Raw genomic sequence first — 19,565 nt, forward strand, 5'->3', positions numbered from 1 at the left:
CGTTGAGCGCCTTCAATATGCCAGGCACTCCGCTGGGTGCGGCTGCCCAAGCAAGAACGACCAGTGCAGCCCGACCCTGATGACCCAGAAACGGGTCTCTGAGGTCGGCCACGACATCCCCTACGCCTAACACATCTCCCTGATGTGGGATCATTGAGTGCGACCCTCAAGAAAGAATTCTTGAGATGATCCGTGCAACTTAGTTCATTTAAGCAGCACAATACAGGACTTGTGGGCACAAAGAGCTGCATTTTTTTTTTTTTTTTTTTTTGCGGTATGAAGCTAGTGATTATATGCTTAGTACTCAAGGGGGAGAGGACGTGCAGGGAGTATTAGATCATAAGTGTCTTCTTGGAATTTCTACTAAAACTACTTTCACAAGAGTTCTCTGGTCCTTATCATTCAGTTCGGTATTAACTATCGATGAGATACAGGCAGTCATGAGACCCTCTCTGAATGTAGCAACCAGTACTTATTTGATCTTTATCAAAACTATGCAGGCTATAAGTCAGCTTTCTGGGCTAAAGATGAACATTTTTCTGCTTTTATCCCTCATCATCCCTCAGGTAAATTTCCGCGGATCCAACGGCAGAGAGAAGACAAACCGGTCTCCGCCCTCTGAGGTGGGGCTGCGGGGGAGGCCAGGTGGTGGCGCTTCGGGGAGAGGAATAACCGGCGGGGCCAGTAGGAGGCGCTGTGAGAGCGGCGAGAGAGGCCCGGCGGAGGCGGGGTCACAGGAGCGAGCGCGGCGGGGCGGGCCGCTCATCTTCCCGCAGGCCCGGTACATGGCGGCCCCGGGCGCAGGGCCCGGGCCAGGAGCGCCCCCGGGCCTGGAGGCAGCTCTGCAGAAGCTGGCGCTGCGGCGGAAGAAGGTGCTGAGCGCCGAGGAGATGGAGCTTTACGAGCTGGCGCAGGCGGCGGGCGGCGCTATAGACCCCGACGTGTTCAAGTGAGCGCGCGCGGGTGGGAGTGTGAGCTCGTCCTACCCCCAGACACCGCTGCTCTCCTGCTCCCCCGCCTGGGCCTCTGATCTGGAGGAGCTCCCACCCCCAGACCGCCCTTTTCGGACACCTTTGAGCGCCCAGATTAGAGTTGGGGTCTTGAAGGAAATGGCCTTCCTGGGCCTGGGCAAGGAGGGCTCACTGCCCACCGCTTTGTGTTCTCTCCAGGATCCTGGTGGACCTGCTGAAGCTGAACGTGGCGCCCCTCGCTGTCTTCCAGATGCTCAAGTCCATGTGTGCTGGACAGAGGCTGGGGAGCGAACCCCAGGACCCTGTGGCCGTGTCTCTACCCACATCGAGCGTGCCCGAGTCCCGAGGTCAGAGCTGGGCCCGGTGCTCCCTGCCCCTGTGACTCAGGAGGCGGGTAGCAGAGGAGGAAAGTAGGTGGCGTTAGACACAAGGTGGGCTTGGTCCTGAGTGGCCCGGCCTTACCGTGGGTCTTCTCCCAGGACCCACAGGGACCATCCAAGGGCTCACCTTTTGGTTTCCAGTCCCAAGTTTCCGTTTCTTTGCTACCCTTTGCTATGCGTGCAAGTCCAGATCAGGTAGTCGCCAAGTGGGTGTCCAGGGTGGCCCACGCAGCCTAGGCCTCATGGGATTCTGCCGGCCTCCTCGGGTAGAAATGCTTTCATTCCACAAACAGGGGAACAAGGTGGCTTTGGTTCCTGTTCTCGTGGTGTGTACAGCCTCCAGGAAAGTGTTCAGGGAGCGGGGCAGGCAGAGGCCTTACTACCACCCCCTTGCCTCTACCCCATCTGGGCCCCGGTGCTGCCCAGGAGTCTAGCCAGCTGAGCTTTCTTCCTCGGATTGCAGGACGGGTCAGCATGGCAGCCCCTGGCTGCCCTAGACACAGGGTGCAGAGGCCTGAGTGGGCACAGCACTGGGCTCACGTTTGAAGGGCTTCCTCACTCCTGAGAGTCATGACTGACGGATAAGCAGGTGCCGGTGACAGGGGTGTCACGGTGGAGCTCCTGGGGTGTCGCATCTGCTCCCAATTTCAGAAACACCCTGAATGCTTGGCCGGAAGCATTCAGGCACTCACGACATCCTGAGAAGGGGCCAATGTTCGGGTGGGGGGCAGGCTGGGCCCCTGTGGGCGGGAGTGCCAGGGCCCTGGGTACCCACCTCCTTTCCTGAGAGGCCCCGGGCACTGGAGCGCAGGCTTCCTTACTGATCCACGCTGTCTGCTCTCTTTGTGTCTCTCTCTGACCTCCAGAGGCCTCCTTTCTCTCTGCCAAGAGCTGTAGTCCCCCTGCAAGGCCCTCCTTTTCCTCGGCCCCGCGGCCTGCGGCCTCTCCGGTTCTGCTCCACGGCCCAGCTGCCACGTACTCGCCTCTCTCTCCAGGGCCCCCCGGTTCCCTCCGGTTCTCTTGCTGCCTGTTCTCTCCTTTTGCAGGTTGCGTTTATTGGTTTATCTCTGGGGGTTGGTGCTCTTTCTTGTTTCTGTGGAAACTTCTGTGGCCCCCAGAAAGTCAGAGCAGCTTCGAGATGAACTGCCAGGGTAGGACCCTATGGGCCATGTCACACAGCTTAGGGACCAGGGACATGATTTCAGGACCTGGTTTATTAGAGACCACTTGCAGTACTTCTGGAACGGGACCAACGCCTCCTGCCCCCCAGAGGCCAGCTCTGCTAGGTGAGACTTGTGCTCTGTAGAGGTGCCCTCACCCCCAGAGGAGGGCAACAGGCTAAGGGGCAGGAGAGCCTTTGCTTTGCTGTAGAGAGTGAAGCCGTAGGTGTGAGAAACACCTTGGGCCCTTAGGTGCCGTCACCCACCTGGACAGGTAGCCTAGAGAGCAAGCTGTGATTGTCCTTTCCTGCCTGTTTCCTGAGCTGAGGGCACCTTCCAGGCATTGCCCAGAGCCAGGGGCGTATGGGGGCCTGAGATCCCACAGATGCCCTGGCTGTGCTCTCCATGCCCCTTCCCACATCACCTACCTCGCTGTTCTAGGTGCCACCTGGAGCTCAGAGGGCATGGGGAAGGGCCAAGGGGCAGGTCAGGGTAGAGGCAGGTAGACTAGAAGGCTGAGTTGAGGAATCAACGGGCAGAGGAAGGGAGAAACTGGGAATGGAATCCTCCTCTTTCAAGAGGTTGCCGCCGCTCGCTCACCCAGCGACTGGGTGCCAGGCTGGCTCTCAGTGCTGAGGGCTCACGGGGGCTGTGAGATGGACAGGCCCTACTTCCAGTTCAGGGGATGGCTAGATAAACCGATGGTGACAGAGACGAAAGGAAGCCAGTGTAGCTGGCCTTGCTGGAACAGCAGGGGTTACACAGGCTCAGAGTCCTGTTGCCCTGCAGCTCTTTGAGGTAGGGGGAGTGGCGAGGGCTCCAGCCTGAGATGAGGGTTCAGGTCATTGGTGGGAGCAGGCCTGAGCTTGGAGAAGGGAGGTGGGAAAGGGAAAGGTGGAGAGTCCAGAGGTAGGGTGGGTTTGCTTTGGTGCTCAGAGCACTGGGATAGAGGGGCTCTGAGGAAGGTGAGGAAGAAGCCCCAAGCACGGGGACAGGAGTGGCAGGGAGTGCTGGGGCCCACAGGATCTTCTCAAGTGCTTAGGCTTTGGGTCTGCTGGGTTGGGCAGGCGGTGGCCAGGATATGAGGACAGAGAGGCCCTGGAGAGATGCCCAGTGAGGGTAGAGGGCAGCCTGGAAAGGGGCTTAGTGGGGAGGCACTGGAGTGGAGCGGGACACAGGAAGGGCCATGCCTGGAGTGTGCTGTGGCCAAGAGGCAGAGGCCATCAGAGACCAAGAGCTCTGAGGCCGCATGCTGCAGAATCTGTCCACACAGACCTTGGGCAGGGTCTGACGCAGAAAAAATGAGGAGAGTTGTCAGAGTGAACAACCGGGGGACTGTGGTAGCCTAGGATTGTGATGGGGGGTTGGGGCCGTTAGGGCTTACAGGCCTTAGGTTTCCCACGAAATTGGGGTGGGAGCCGCTGCAGACCAGGGGCTAGAGGCTCACCTGGGAGTTTGATCTGGTAAGCTGCAGTGGACACAGCATCCAGATGTTCTGTGGATCCAGGGGACCGTCACTGACAAGCTCACTCATTCCTGGCTTTCCTAGGTAGAACAGGGGGAAAGAGAAGACCCCAAGAGCACAGAGAGGGCAAATGCTTGTCATGGTAAGGGTGTGGTCACCAAGGAGAAATAAAATTCAGTTGAGTGTTCTCTGCTGAGGTTTAGGGAAACTGTGTGCTTTTAAAAAGCTGTTCTTCTGGAATGTGTCAGACGAAGTGTGGTGTGCAGAAGCTGTGAGCCTTACACAGAGCTGCACTGTCCAGTACAGGAGCCACGGCCCTCAGGGCTTGCGGCTGAGACTCACTGCAAGTCTAAGTGTACACCAGACACCCAGAAGCCAGAGAACTGGCACAAAAAGAATGCCTCACAAATAATCCTTATATCGATTACATGTTGAAATGGTAGTATTGCACATTTTAGGTTAATTAAAATACATTATTTACATTAACTTCCTGTTTTTACTTTTTTTTTAATGTTTATTTTTGAGAGAGAGAGAGTGAGCGCTCAAGTGGGGGAGGGGCAGAGAGAGAAGAAGACACAGAATCCAAATCAGGCTCCAGGCTCTGTGCTGAATCTCATGAACCGTGAGATCATGACCTGAGCCGAATTCGGACGCCTAACTGACTGAGCCATCCAGGTGCCCCCCCCCCCCGCCCCTTTTAATGTGGCTACTGGAAAATAAGCTACACATGGCTCACATCATATTTCTGTTGGACAGTGCTGCTCCAGGACAATTGCACTTTGCCAGAAATACCGCATCAGGGGTGTATGTACTGTATGTGTACAGGAGAGGGTCACATCTCCCAAGAAGCACAGGCCCAGTTAAGGGTTAAAAGTGTTATGTGTGCATGTCCGTGGTGCACATCAGTCTTTGTCATTATGTCTGTATGTGTTCTGGAAGCACTGATTAGGCCCCTCCTGTGTACTCAGCCAGGGAGGACAGCAGGACTGACTGGTGGGTGTAGACTTCTGGTGGACCCTCTACTACCAGCGATGGGTGGTCCTGGCCGCATGCTCACCCTGGCCACCAGATCTTGCCAGCCAGCCTTGAGGATATCAGGGCACTGGTGATCCTGCCTCACCCCCGTTCTTTTCCTTCCTCATGCATGCATCTAGTGTCCACTCACGACCAGTCACTAATATTTGACCTCAGGGGCCCCACCGGCCCATTTGAGCACGAGGGAACACTCCCACCATGGAGAAAGGCCACTCCTGGGGAACATGGGCAGGATGGGAGCAGCAACTCGTATTCTGGGCTCTTTGTCAATCTTGATCCCCCCTCCTCTGCCAACAGCAGAGGAGCTAGGAAGTTGCAGGGGCTAGGAAGTCGGGATCACAAGGGCCACACCAGAGTTAAATGGCTCAGTGGTCCCACTGGGGCGGGCCAGCTCCCCAGCTGCAGGGGGTGTGTTTAGAGTTGCCTTTAGGGTTTTGCTTCATCTGGGGTTGGGGAGTTCAGTCAAGTATTAGGGGCAGGAGGAGCACCAACTTTTTAACACCATGAGCCGGGCTGTTTTTAACCTTCAGTGCTCATTGTCTGATACCTATGAGGGGTCCTCAGACATCAGGCCTGGGGGCACATCACTGCCACCCACCCTAGCCTGTAGTCACCTTTGGCTCAGTCCTGACCCCAGCTCCAGAAAGTCCCATGAAGTATCCAGGAGGGTATGGCTTAGCCAGGCTTAGACAGTGCAGGTCTGTCCACTGACAGGCCCTGCACACCATTCTTCCCAGACCAGAATGCCTCCCCAGCTCTGCATGAGGCCTAAGTGGGTCTCTGCACTTAGTGGAAGAGCACATGATTCCTGAAGGTCCCAAGAATTGCACAGAGCTGGATAAATGGTCTACTTTTCCTTGTTAGATGGTTTTCTTAATGCCTTTTATGGCTCAGTTACCTTGGTGTCTTACTTCCAGGGTTTGTTGGCCTCGTCAAGGTTCAAAATGAACCTTATTTGTTGTTTTCTCCTTTTCTCTCATCCTGGAGTTTCCAGAAGGGCCCTGGTCATTATACTGAGGGGGAGAGGAAATTCAGATGTATGGCAGGGTGAAGAAAAGCTGCATCCAGACCCAGGCCCACATCTGAGACCTACCCTGCCATTTGCTGGGGGTGAGCCATGCTTGAGCCATACTTTCAGGGCCTTTAGGAGGCGCCCCTGGCCTAGTCTGTGGGATGCCTAGAATTAGGCCAGGTGCTGCAAGTGAGTTATGCCAGCCTGGCCAGGCCTGGAGAGAAATATGGCCTCAGAGCCCACCAGCATGTTGGGAGCTGTAGGGTGGCGGGGCTCGTGCACTCATAGGAGACAGGATCCTTGCCCACTGACCGGTCAGTGGGGACAGAATACCAGCATGTGTAACAGGAAAAAGATGTGTGGTGACAGTTCTCTACTTTGTTTTTTCCATGAATCACTGGCAGGCCAAGTTGGCCCAGCTTCACCCCACATGCCCTTGGCCCTGGCTAACATGTTATTATATCTCCATTGAATCAAACCTGTGCAGGCACTTGAGTGTGAAGCCCAGGGAGGCAGGGCAGGGGAAAATCTGAGCTGTGGAATTCCAAGCAGTGGCACCATGGTAACCCTTTCCACCCAACTAGGCAGCAAAGACCTCCTGTTCTTTGGGGAGGGGCTGTTCAGAAATGCTCTTAGGAAGGGCTGTCCTATCTCTGCAGGAGTCCTGGGGAGAAAGTAGTTACATAAGAGAGGATGGAAAGGAAGTCTGATGTCCTGAAGGAGCCAGGGTTTGCAGTGTCGCAAATGCAGCTGCCTCCCCTTGTTCTAGGTGACAAATGGTTAAACAGTAGTGACTCAGCATGCCCCCAAGAAACTCATAGTGTCTTTTCTCCAAAAACCCACAGGTCCCCCTTGCAGGCTGTTTATTTGACTAAGAGTGACATTAAGATTGAGGGTCAAACATGGCATGCATCCCCTGGTCAGAGTCTGCAGAGTGGACCCTGTCAGGCTGGAGCAGAGAGGAACCCTGGCCGAGGGAGGCCCAATGGGGAGGGACTGTGACCCAGAGGGTGAGCCTGCTCCCTGGGCACATTTTGTGGCTCCTGGTGTCCTCTGTCTTGTGAATGCTGTCAACATCCTGAAGCCAGGGAAGCCATTCCTTTAGAATAAAGCTCTGGCCCAAGTGTGATTGCAGATTTTCCTGTCTTCACAGAAGGAGGGGAAGGTAAGTTAATTACAAGTCAAGGAGTATCTGCACCAGTGGTCTCAATCCGAATGTGACTACTTGTGGTCAGGGCAAGCTTCCTCTGAGCAGTCAAGCCTTGGCAGGAACCCGACCACAGGATCCTGGAGCTGAACTTAACAGCAAGAGGCTTGACCACCAAATGTTTGCAAAATACTTTGAGGTAGTCAGGGAAACGCCTGAGAGAAAGCTTCCAAGGTCCAAATCCAAAAGCCTGACTTCCATTCTTGATGGATGTGCTTCCTACATCATTGCTCCCAGCAGCTCAGCTGTGGGTGATCTGGAGTGGGGAGCGCCAGGGGAGGCCACGAGGCGGCGGCCCTGCTGGTGAGCCCTCCTGTGCTGCTGCTGGCAGGGCAAACCTTACGCTTTCCAGGGCAGGAGTCAACCGGCTGAGCTCACCTTTCCCTTCGCGCTGCTTCTGTCCTAGGACCTATGCTCAAGGGCCTCCTGCACTCTGCGAGGACTTCTCTTGGATATGCCATCTCCAAGCGGTCCTCAGCCTCAGGGCTCAGGGCTGAGAGAGGGTCCCTGGCTGAAAGGTCGGACAGAAATGTACTAGACGTAATGTGCAAGGAACACAAATGTAGTAGGTGTGCTGACTGTGGAGTTTGCCCTGGTTCCTAACAATTGTGTTCTGTGTCTGCTCAGGGAGAAACAAAGGCAGCGCGGCTCTGGGTGGAGGCCCAGCACTGGCAGAGCGTGGCGGCCGGGAAGGATCCAGCCAAAGGATGCCCCGACAACCCAGTGCTACCAGGCTGCCGAAGGCGGGCGGGCAGGGGAAGAGCCCCACTCGGAGCAGCACCTGAGACAGGCAGACTTCTCCCGCCACCCAGCTGTGGGCTCCACCAGCCTCCTAGCAGAGGCTACGTGTGGTTTCCTCCAGTTGGTAATAAAGCTTTGTGAAAAACTGAAGTGCATCTAAGCTGTTTCCTATCACCTTTTGAATACATCAAGGCTCAGATACTGAGAATCAGTTTTGCATGCAAGCAACCTAAAACAGTGGTTTCACCCTACTGTAACTTATTTTCAGGTCAGAGAGGAAAACATCTATATAGTTGGCCCTTGAACAACATGGGGGTCAGGGACACCAACCCCTGCATAGTTGAAAATCCAAGTATAACCTTTGACTCCTCAAAACTTAACTACTAATAGCCTACTGTTAATAGGAAGCCTTACTGAAAATATACAATTAATATATACTTTATGTATATATTATGTACTGTAAAAGGAAACTAGAGAAAAAAAATCATGAGAAATACATTTACATACAATAAGAAATCCACATATAAGTGGACCTGCACAGTTCAAATTCTTGTTCAAGGTCAGCTATATTACTAGAACTTTTATAAATGGATGTCAACATGTTTTGCTAAGGAGAAAGGTGCAGTGCTTTTGCTGAGAGCATTCCCAAGGTACTCAGCTGCAAGGGTCTGGGGCGAGGGGGGAATGCTGTCTTATAGGTTACATGCACAGTGAAGTCAAAGATGAATTGTGTTGTAATCTAGAGCTCCCCCTGTGGCTGTGAATGCTACGGAGAATCCAATAAAACTACGTTCGCCACTCCCTCCCCCCACTGCCCAAATGTCCTCACCCTACACATTTGACCCACAGCGTCAGGGACTCTGGACAGCCCCCTTCCATGGACCCCAGATGTTCAAACTCCACTTTCAAACACTTACACATTAGTCACTATGTGCCATCAACAGAGAAACCTGAAAAATGGCAAATTCAATTGAAAACCTAACTCAGTTTTCCTAGAATCTAGGAAATCTTTGTGCTTTGAAACCTTGATTTGAAAATACTGTTTCCCCCAGGTCATGCAGGTCATGTCACATAAGCACTGGCTCCCTACAGAGGAGGAGTGGTGCGCCCCACTCCTACAGTGCAGCCCAGGACAGCCTTCCACACGGCCCAGCAGGATTTGGGGTCCTACCCATCCATGCAGTCACATGAGTATGTCCTGTGCATCACAACAGACTGAGGTTTCATACAGAAACTTTAATTGTAAACAACTGGAAACCAGCTGTGCTGCAGGGTGGCAAGAGAGAGAGGGAGAGAGGAATGCCTGCCAGCCACGTCCCCATTCAGTATTCTTCCCCTTCTTCAGCCTCTGCTTCCACAGAATCCACGCCCACCTCTTCATAATCTTTCTCCAGAGCTGCCAGGTCCTCCCGGGCCTCGGAGAACTCCCCTTCCTCCATGCCTTCCCCCACGTACCAGTGCACAAAGGCTCGCTTTGCATACATGAGGTCGAACTTATGGTCCAGGCGGGCCCAGGCCTCAGCAATGGCGGTGGTGTTGCTCAGCATGCACACGGCCCGCTGCACCTTGGCCAGGTCCCCTCCGGGGACGACGGTGGGGGGCTGGTAGTTGATGCCCACCTGCCAGAGAAGGGGAAGAAAACAGTCGGTGAAACTTGTCAAACCCAGAAATGGTAGCCGCTTTCAGGGTGCCTGGGTGGCTCAGTCAGCTAAGCATCCGACTTCGGCTCAGGTCATGATCACACGGTTCGTGGATTCGAGCCCCGCATCAGGCTCTGTGTTGACAACTAGCTCAGAGCCTGGAGCCTGCTTCTGATTCTGTGTCTCCCTCTCTCTCTACCCTCCCCTGCTCATGCTGCCTCTCTCTCTCTCTCTCTCTCAGAAATAAATAAAACATTAAAAAAAAAAAAGAAATGGTAGCCGCTTTCATGGAAACAAGACATGCAGGTGCCTTCTTTGTGCCAGGCGGGGTGTCAGGTGAGCAGGGTGCTGGTTCCCAGACAAGGAAAACAGGGGAAAAGGAGCCCTGGCTCCTGGCTCAGTCATCAGTTGCCTGAAGGGTTGTGTCCCAGCACCTGAGACATGTGACAGATGCTCAGGTAACAGGGCTGTTTCTTCTAAAAAGGGACACTGCTTTGTATATGCTTCATGTTATAGGCTTCTACAAGATGGGGGTTCATTTCTGTAGCTGAAACCTTTTACACTCGAATCAGAGTACTATGGTGGTATCACCAAGGGAGTCCATATGCCCTCGTCTCCCACCAAACAAGCCAGCCTGTGCATAACAGGATGACAGGCACACTGTCAGAGGCCCTAGGACTGTTGCCACCACTGCAACAGGAGGCGGCCTATGTGTGTGCTAAGTAGGAGAAGGGTTGATATCAGGGCTGGGACCAAATGGGAAGCATTCAGTTTCCAACCCAGGGGACAACACGACCAGAGGTTTGGGCACCAATACACAGGGTTAGTTAGAGCCGGGGTCAGCAAACTCTCTATAAAGAGCAAGACAGCACATATTCTAAGCTGGCTAGGCCCCATGGTCTCTGTCACAATTACTTAATTCTGTCTTTGTAGCACAAAAGCAGCCATGACAACACACCAACAAACAGGTGTGGGTGTGTTCACATAAAACTTTATTTACAAAAGTACGTGGCTGGTCTGCCAACTGTACCGACCCCTGAACCCAGAGTAGGAAGGACCAGTTAAGGACCCACTGCAGCAAGCCCACCAGAAGCAGTGAGGTCTGAGCCAGCAGAGGTAGTGCGGAAAGCAAGGCAGAGGGAAGCATATTCTCTCAGATGGAAAGCATGGACAGGGTTTAGTAGTGTTCAAGAACTGGGCAAAGCTGAAGAGCAACAGCAAATTTCCTATCCTGTATCAGCTGGAAGCTTGGCACAAACCATGTTGGAGGCAAATGCTGGCCAAACTTGCTAATCATACGAAAAGAGAAATGAATATGTTGCCATTTTTTCCCCAAAACATCCATGACTGTATTTATTTAAATTGAACACTGCACAGGACATTTAGATTGGGTTTCACTTCGGGGTGCCTGGGTGGCTCAGGCGGTTAAGTGTCCAACGTCGGCTCAGGTCATGATCTCACAGTTCATGGGTTCGAGCCCCACGTCAGGATCTGTGCTGACAGCTAACTCAGACCCTGGAGTCTGTTTCGGATTCTGTAGCTCCCCTCCCCTCTCTGAATCTCCCCTGCTCATGCTGTCTCTCTCTCTCTCTCTCTCTCTCTCTCTCTCTCAGAAATAAATAAAACATAAAAAAAATTAAAAATAAATAAACTGGGTTTCATTTCTATGTGCCTGCAGAATAAAATGGGATTTAGTCACAGTAATGCTTATAGTGATACCCTAATTTCAAATATCCATATAAATTATCAAAATGCTTTGAAAACTGCTACGTTTCTAAGTCCAAACTACATTTCCCACACTAATTCTTTCACTCAAAAGAGGGAACAAAAATCTTTCCAAAAACTTCCTGTTCTGTTAAAAAAAATTTTTTTTCACACAGATATATAGTGTGATAACTCAGGAAGGAAGTTCAAATGGCACCACTGAATAAATTATCACTGTGGCTCACTAATTTATAACCAAGGGACTGACTGCCATGGAACAAACAGCATCCCCCACCAAGGGCATGCTGTTCTTGGCCGGCTGCCTGCTGACAGGTAACACCACTCAACATCACCCAGTCCTACCTTAAATCCAGTCGGGCACCAATCCACAAACTGGATGGTGCGCTTGGTCTTGATGGTGGCGATGGCTGCGTTGACGTCTTTCGGGACCACGTCCCCCCTGTACAACATGCAGCAGGCCATGTACTTGCCGTGCCGAGGGTCACACTTGACCATCTGGTTGGCCGGCTCGAAACAGGCATTGGTGATCTCGGCCACAGACAGCTGCTCGTGATAGGCCTTCTCAGCCGAGATGACCGGGGCGTAGGTGGCCAGGGGGAAGTGGATGCGGGGGTAGGGGACCAGGTTGGTCTGGAATTCCGTCAAGTCCACGTTCAGGGCCCCATCAAATCGAAGGGAGGCCGTGATGGAGGACACGATCTGCCCGATCAGACGATTGAGGTTGGTGTACGTGGGCCGCTCGATATCCAGGTTGCGCCGACAGATGTCGTAGATGGCTTCGTTGTCCACCATGAAGGCACAGTCCGAGTGCTCCAGGGTCGTGTGGGTGGTCAGGATGGAGTTGTAGGGCTCCACCACGGCCGTGGACACCTGGGGGGCCGGGTAAATGGCAAACTCCAGCTTGGACTTCTTGCCGTAGTCCACCGACAGCCGCTCCATGAGCAGGGACGCAAACCCAGAGCCGGTGCCGCCCCCGAAACTGTGGAAGATGAGGAAGCCCTGCAGCCCCGTGCACAGATCCGCCTGAGAGAAACCAGAGACCGGCAGTCAGTGCCGCAGAAGCCACACCGCCGACCGCCAACACGCCACGCTCCCTTCTTTTCCTCTGCGAGATGATACGCGTTCAAATCGCCCACGGTACACGTGCAGGACAATCGGAAGCAAAGCCACGCAGGCGTTACAGACGTACGGATGCACTGAAGCCACACGCGAAGGGAAGCGGGGACTCAAGATTCTGGCCTGGGCGTCTGCCAAAGGGCCCTCCTGGCGGCAATCCCCGCACACCCTCCCGTCCAGGGCAACGTCCACAGGAAGCCTTCTCGGCGCCCCCTTACCAGTTTTCGGATCCGGTCCAGGACCAGGTCGACGATCTCCTTGCCGATCGTATAATGGCCTCTGGCGTAGTTATTGGCTGCGTCCTCCTTCCCCGTGATCAGCTGCTCTGGGTGGAAGAGCTGCCGGTAGGTCCCTGTGCGCACTTCATCTACAGAGGGGACACGCGGGCCGCGGGGCTTTAAGGCCTGTTCGTAACTCACCAGGAGGGACGGGTTCAGGGACCATCTGGATCTCCCAGGCACGTGCCGTGCCCTGCACGTCAGCAGCATCAGCGTCTCACAGAAAACGTCTCTGCGGGATACGCAGATCACAACAGCAATCTATGGCTCCGCGGGTAAAGCCAACGGGAGGTACAAATTCCAATCTGACTGTTCCCAAAGGAGGGAAACCACTCACACCCAAACACAGGGATTCAGCAGACATACATCCTCCTATCCAGAGCCACCTCAAAGAGCCTAACTAAAAATCGCTTACGTACTAGACGGTCACCAGGTCAGCCTGACTTTTGCCGGCCAGTCCCAGCAGGGCACCCTACGTGGCCTGCCTCTCACAGGCTTCAGGGAGACAGCCTGTCTTCCCCTGGGTGGCCACTGAAAGGTGCTTTCTCTTTGCAGCTCTCCCTGGCAACCACCTCAGGCTTCTAATCTGGAGGAACCCAACCAACGCTCCCCACTTACCTTTCTATGTCAGATGCAGGTCAAGATTCTCACGCAGCGGCAGCACGGCGCGCGCGGCGTTAAGGAGGGACCAGTGCCCGGGCACGCTGCAGGTGGAGTCTACACAACCAACTGCCTGGGGCTGGGGCGGCCAGGAGCGAATCGATTACCAGCCTATCTTTGGCCTGTACGTCAGGTTCTCCTAACTTAGGAGCCTCAGACCCACGGACACTTTAAGCACTCTAATCCTTCAGTTTCTCACCTGATGTAGCCACAGGCATGTCCCTGTACATCCCGTCCTTTCTGCAGAAAGGATTCAAAGGAGCACAGGGGGCATGGAGGGGGCTTCAGGGAGGCTCTCCCGCTCTCCCAGGAAAGCCTCCCAAGTGCCCGAGTACCTACCGACCACGGTGGGCTCCAGGTCCACAAACACCGCTCTGGGCACATGCTTGCCAGCCCCAGTCTCGCTGAAGAACGTGTTGAACGAGTCATCCCCACCGCCGATGGTCTTGTCACTTGGCATCTGACCATCGGGCTGAATTCCATGTTCAAGGCAGTACAGTTCCCAGCAGGCATTGCCGATCTGGACACCTGCCTGCCCCACGTGGATAGAGATGCACTCGCGCTGGGAACCAGAACAGAAACGTTGAGATCCCCTGGTCTTCAAGGGAACCTACACTATATGACTTGCAAATGAGACCTAATATCATAAGTTAATATTTGTAAAATATTTTGTTATTTTAAAATCTTCTCAGACATTACAACCCAGGAGCTTCCAATGATAATTTTATATCTGAATACTTACCAATGCAACACGGATATACATATACTTGAACTACGAACAGTAAGAGAACCGCTATAAACTGCCTTCCAAGCAATAAGTAATGTTAATTATTTTTTTTAATGTTCTATTTATTTTTAGGAGAGAGAGACAGCATGAGCAGGGGAGGGTCAGAGAGAGAGGGAGTCACAGACTGAAACAGGGTCCAGGCTCTGAGCTGGCAGTCAGCACAGAGCCCGATGCGGGGCTCGAACCCACAAACCGCGAGATCATGACCCATGCGAAAGTCGGACGCTTAACCGACTAAGCCACCCAGGCGCCCCAGTAATGTTAATTATTAATATAAGCAATGGCCTAGGAAATCAGACAGAATATATGAAATAACGTTTACAGTCATTGGACAACAGGCAACACAAGACAGCGATTCAAACAATGTAACTGGCCTTAGCATTTCCCCAGAAGACTGCTGGGCCGCTTCTAGGCTGCACTGGGATGCCGGGGAGGAAACCCATGACCCAGGAAGGAACCTCCCTGAGTGGAGAAAGCAATCAGTGTTCAGGGGGGCCAAGGCAGCTAGAAACCATGGTGCTGACAATGGATGGAAGAGAGCTGCACAGAAAGAGCCTTATGGATGCCAGCAGGGAGCCCCACTGGAGTCTACAGTGGGGCACCACTCAGTACCCACATGTGAGAGACTCCTGAGCTCACATCTGTCATGATGGTAAGGTCTCCTAGCTCACATAGCCCTGAAGGGAGTCCTCAATAGTGGGGCCAAAAGAAGCCTACATGGGACTCAGTTGGTTAAGCGCCCAACTTCGGTTCAGGTCCTAATCTCATGGTTCATGAGTTCAATCCCCACATTGGGCTCTGTGCTGTCAGCACAGAACCTGCTTCAGATCCTTTGTCTCCCTCTCTCTCTCTCTGCCCCTCCCCTGTTCTTGCATGCACTCTCTCTCTCAAAAATAAATAAACATTAAAAGAGGCCTATACTAAAGGCTGTTTGAAATTCACCTAAAGCTTCAAAATAAGCCTCAAAAGGAGCAAATTGTTTCTAGATATGTAATAGCATCCTAGAAAAAAAGCCTAAAGAACAAACAAAAACAGAAAAACCCTAGCACCCAACAATTTAAAATTCATATCAATCTAAACTTAGCAGGTTTAAACCAGGCACACACGTATGCACACACACACATGCACAGCACATGACCATATGAAAAGAAAAAATAATCAATACAAGCAGACGCACAGGCCCATAAATGACACAGATGACAGAACTAGTATACAAGGACATTAAAGTAGCTATTATGTATCCAGATGTTCAGGAAGGTAGAACTAAAAATGAGGAATGATATAAAAATGACCTAAATTGAACTGTTAATGAAAAAAACAGAATGCCTGAAATGAAAAATACACTGGATGGAATTACAGCTAGAAAAGATTGGAAGATGACAGAAAAGTTCTGGAATACCGACGTCTGGGTGGCTCAGTTGGCTGAGCATCCAACTTTGGCTCAGGTTATGATCTCACAGTTTATGAGTTCAAGCCCCATGTAGGTAGCTGTCAGCACAGAGCCTGGAGCTTGCTTCGGATTCTGTGTCTCCATCTCTCTCTGCCCCTCCCCTACTCATGCTCTGTCTCTCAAAACTGAATAAACATTAAAAAACGTTTTTAAGTTTTTTAGTTCATGCTTGCCTGTATTAGCGGAACAACTCCTCTCATCTCTGGTTCTTGGACTGAGATTTAAATCATCATGTCTTGGTTCTCAGACTGAGATTCAGACTGAATTATACCACCAACTTTTCTAGATACTCAGTTTACAGATGGGAGATCATGTGATTTCTCAACTTCATCATTGCATGAGCCAGGTCCTCACAGGCTACCTCAAGAAACAAGCCAAAGTACACATGGTGGAGAGTCCCAAATACCATTACGAGCAGCAAAATAAAATAACCAAGGTCTCAAGAAGAGAGGCCAAGAGACATCATTCAAAGAACACTTTCTGAATGGAAAGGCCCTGGACAGTCAACGAGCCTTCTTTGGTACAGCAGCACTCACAGGTATAGAATGCATAACAAGCTTTTAAAACTAACAAGAGATAGTGGAGTGCCTGGGTGGCTCAGTTGGTTAAGCGTCCAAATTCGGCTCAGATCTTGATCTCACGGTTCGTGGGTTTGAGCCCCATGTCAGGCTCTGTGCTGACAGCTAGCTCAGAGCCTGGGGCCTGTTTCAGACTTTGTGCCTCTCTCTCTGACACTTCCCTGCTCATGCTGTCTCTCTCAGAAATAAATAAAAACATTTAAAAAATTAAAAAATTACTAACAAGAGATAGAAAGCTAACCAAAATGAGGAAACAGAAGAGCTCTCCTCCAAAGAAATTCCAGGAAGAATTGACAGCTAAAGAACTGCTCAAAACAGATGTAAGCAAAATAACTGAACAAGAATTTAGAACAATAGTCATAAAATTAATCGCTGGGCTTGAAAAAGGCATGGAAGACATCAGAGAAACTATTGCTACAAAGACTATGGAGCTTAAAAATAGTTGTGATGAATTAAAAAATGCTATAAATGAGATGCAAAATAAAATGGAGGTGTTCAATGGACGAATTGAAGAGGCAGAAAGGAGAATAAGTGATTTAGAAGACATAATTACAGAAAAAGAGGAAGCTGAAAAAAAGAGAGATAAACTGGTACAGGAACACGAAAGGAGAGTTCCAGAGCTCAGCGATACAATCAAACAGAACAATATCTGTATCATAGGAATTCCAGAAGAGGAAGAGAGAGGGAAAGGCGCTGAAGGAGTCTTGAACACATTATAGCAGAGAACTTCCCCAATCTGGGGAAGGAAACAGATGTTGAAATCCAAGAGGCACAGAGAACTCCCTTCAGACATAACTTGAATCGATCTTCTGCACGACATATCATAGTGAAACTGGCTAAATATAAGGATAGGGGCGCCTGAGTGGCTCAGTCTATTAAGTGTCCGACTTGGGCTCGGGTCATGATCTCACGATTTGTGGGTTCAGGCCCCACGTCGGGCTCTGTGCTGACAGCTAGCTCAGAGCCTGGAGCCTGTTTCGGATTCCTTGTCTCCCTCTCTCTCTGACCCTCCCCTGTTCATGCCATCTCTCTCTCAAAAATAAATAAAACATTAAAAATTTAAAAAAAAAACACAAAAACAAATAAGGACAGAGAGAGAATTCTGAAAGCAGCTAGGGATAAAAGGGCCCTAACATACAAAGGGAAACCTATCAGAGTGGTGACAGACCTATCTACTGAAACTCGGCAGGCCAGAAAGGAATGGCAGGCAATCTTCAATGTGATGAACAGAAAAAATATGCAGCCAAGATTCCTCTATCCAGCAAGCCTGTCAATAAGAATAGAAGGAGAGATAAAAGTCTTTCCAAAAAAACAAAAATAGAAAGAATTTGTCACCACAAAACCAGCAATAAAAGAAATCCTGAGGGGGACTCTCTGAGGGAAATGTTGCAAGGAATGCAAGATACCAGAGACACCACCACAAGCATAAATCCCACAAAGGACACGATGACTCTCAACCCATATTTTTCAGTAAGAACACTGAATGTAAGTGGACTAAATGTCCCAATCAAAAGACACAGGGTAGCAGAATGGATAAAAAAACAAAATCCATCTATTTGCTGTCTACAAGAAACGCATTTTAGACTGGAGGACACCTTCAGATTAAAAGTAAGGGGATGGAGAAATATCTATCATTCTACTGGAAGTCAAAAGAAAGCTGGAGTAGCTATATTTATATCAGACAAACTGGACTTTAAAGTAAAGACAGTAACAAGGGATGTAGAAGGGCATTATATAATAATTACCAGGTCTATCCATCAGGAAGAACTAACAATTATAAATGTCTATGCACCAAATATGGAAGCACCTAAATATATTAAAAAAATTAATCACAAATAGAAACACTCTTATGGATAAGAATGTGCTAATAGCAGGGGACTTTAATACTCCACTTACATCAATGGATAGATCAACTAGACAGAAAATCACTAAAGACACAATGGACTTGAATGACACATTGGACCAGATGGATTTGACAGATATATTTAGAACTCTACATCTTGAGGCCATGGAATTCACTTTCTTCTCAAGTGCACATGGCACATTCTCCAAGATAGATCACATACTGGGTCACAGAGCAGCCCTCAATAAATATGAAAGAATTGAGACCATATCATGCACACTTTCAGATCACAATGCTATGAAACTCAAAATCAATCACAGGAAGAAGTCTGGAAAACCTCCAAAAACATGGAGGCTAAAGAACACCCTACTAAAGAACGAATGGGCCAATCAGGCAATTAGAGAAGAAATTTAAAAATATATGGAAACAAATGAAAATGAAAATACAACAATCCAAACTCTATGGGATGAGGCGAAGGCAGTCCTAAGAGGAAAGTACATTGCACTCCAGGCCTATTTCAAGAAATTAGAAAAAGCACAAGTGCAAAATCTAACAGAGCACCTAAAGGAACTAGAGGGAGAGCAGCAACAAGAGCACCCCAAACCCAGTAGGAGAAGAGAAATAATAAAAATCAGGGCAGAAATAAACAATACAGAAACCAAATAAACAGTTGAACAGATCAACGAAACCAAGAGTTGGTTTTTTGAAAAAATAAACAAAATTGACAAAACTCAAGCCAGGCTTCTCAAAAAGAAAAGAGAGAGCACTCAAACAGACAAAATCATGAATGAAAATGGACTTATTACAACCAACGCCTTGGAAATACAAGCCATTATCAGGGAATACTATGAAAAATTATGTGCAAACAAATTGGACAACTTAGAAGAAATGGACAAATTCCTAAACACATACACACTACCAAAATTCACATGGGAAGAGATAGAAAACCTCAACAGACCCATAACTAGTGAGGAAATCGAATCAGTTACCAAAAATCTCCCAACAAATATGAGGCCTGGGCCATATAGCTTCCCTGGGGAATTCTACCAGACATTCAAAACAGAATTAATACCCATCCTTCTCAAACTATTCCAAAAACTAGAAATTGAAGGAAAACTTCCAGACTCATTTTATGAAGCCAACATCACTTTGATTCCCAGGCCAGACAGAGACCCAGCAAAAAAAGAGAACTACAGGCCAATATTCTTGATGAATACAGATGCAAAAATCGTCAACAAGATACTTGCAAATTGAATCCAACAGCACATAAAAAGAATTATCCACCAAGATCAAGTGGGATTCATTCCTGGATTATGGGGCTGGTTCAATATTTGCAAATCAATCAATGTGATACATCACATCAACAAAAGAAAAGATAAAAATCATATGAACCTGTCAATAGATGCAGAAAAAGCATTTGACAAAATACAGCATCCCTTCTTAATAAAGACCCTCGAGAAAGTTGGGATAGAAGGAACTTACTTAATTTTTTTTAAATTTTTATTTCTAGGAGAGAG

The 19,565-nt window shown here is 50.1% G+C and overlaps 2 protein-coding genes across 3 annotated transcripts in view; one reads left to right on the top strand and one right to left on the bottom strand.

Annotated features, from left to right (window-relative positions):
• The first annotated feature begins 710 nt into the window (after positions 1-710).
• MZT2B (mitotic spindle organizing protein 2B) lies at positions 711-8,117 on the top strand. 2 transcript variants are annotated; one of them, XM_039242847.1, is made up of 4 exons: positions 711-949; positions 1,170-1,318; positions 2,218-2,397; positions 7,858-8,117. In XM_039242847.1, the coding sequence occupies exons 1-4, from the start codon at positions 786-788 to the stop codon at positions 8,013-8,015; spliced, it is 651 nt and encodes a 216-aa protein (XP_039098778.1). In that variant the 5' UTR covers positions 711-785; the 3' UTR covers positions 8,016-8,117. The 2 variants fall into 2 exon arrangements, with proteins under 2 accessions (XP_039098778.1, XP_039098779.1); XM_039242848.1 differs by lacking the exon at positions 2,218-2,397 and having other exon boundaries at positions 726-949.
• Positions 8,118-9,187: 1,070 nt separating this feature from the next.
• The window catches only part of LOC120238829 (tubulin alpha-3 chain), an 18,436-nt gene continuing 8,058 nt past the window's right edge, over positions 9,188-19,565 (bottom strand). Inside the window, exons 2-5 of the mRNA XM_039242858.1 lie at positions 13,730-13,952; positions 12,671-12,819; positions 11,679-12,359; positions 9,188-9,590 (exon numbers count right to left, since the gene is read on the bottom strand). Of these exons, the coding sequence (XP_039098789.1) occupies positions 9,294-9,590; positions 11,679-12,359; positions 12,671-12,819; positions 13,730-13,952 (1,350 nt within the window). The 3' untranslated portion in view covers positions 9,188-9,293. The remainder of the gene's footprint in view (positions 9,591-11,678; positions 12,360-12,670; positions 12,820-13,729; positions 13,953-19,565) is intronic.

This window comes from Hyaena hyaena, unplaced genomic scaffold, assembly GCF_003009895.1.
Source record: "Hyaena hyaena isolate Hyena2069 unplaced genomic scaffold, ASM300989v1 scaffold_219, whole genome shotgun sequence".
NCBI lineage: Eukaryota > Metazoa > Chordata > Mammalia > Carnivora > Hyaenidae > Hyaena > Hyaena hyaena.

Excerpts from the sequence above, each read along its gene's own strand:
- MZT2B (XM_039242847.1), top strand. The coding sequence starts at position 786 with ATGGCGGCCCCGGGCGCAGGGCCCGGGCCAGGAGCGCCCCCGGGCCTG. Across the intron at positions 950-1,169 it reads ATAGACCCCGACGTGTTCAA|GATCCTGGTGGACCTGCTGA; the intron begins GTGAGCGCGCGC and ends TGTTCTCTCCAG. Across the intron at positions 2,398-7,857 it reads CCTGTTCTCTCCTTTTGCAG|GGAGAAACAAAGGCAGCGCG; the intron begins GTTGCGTTTATT and ends GTGTCTGCTCAG.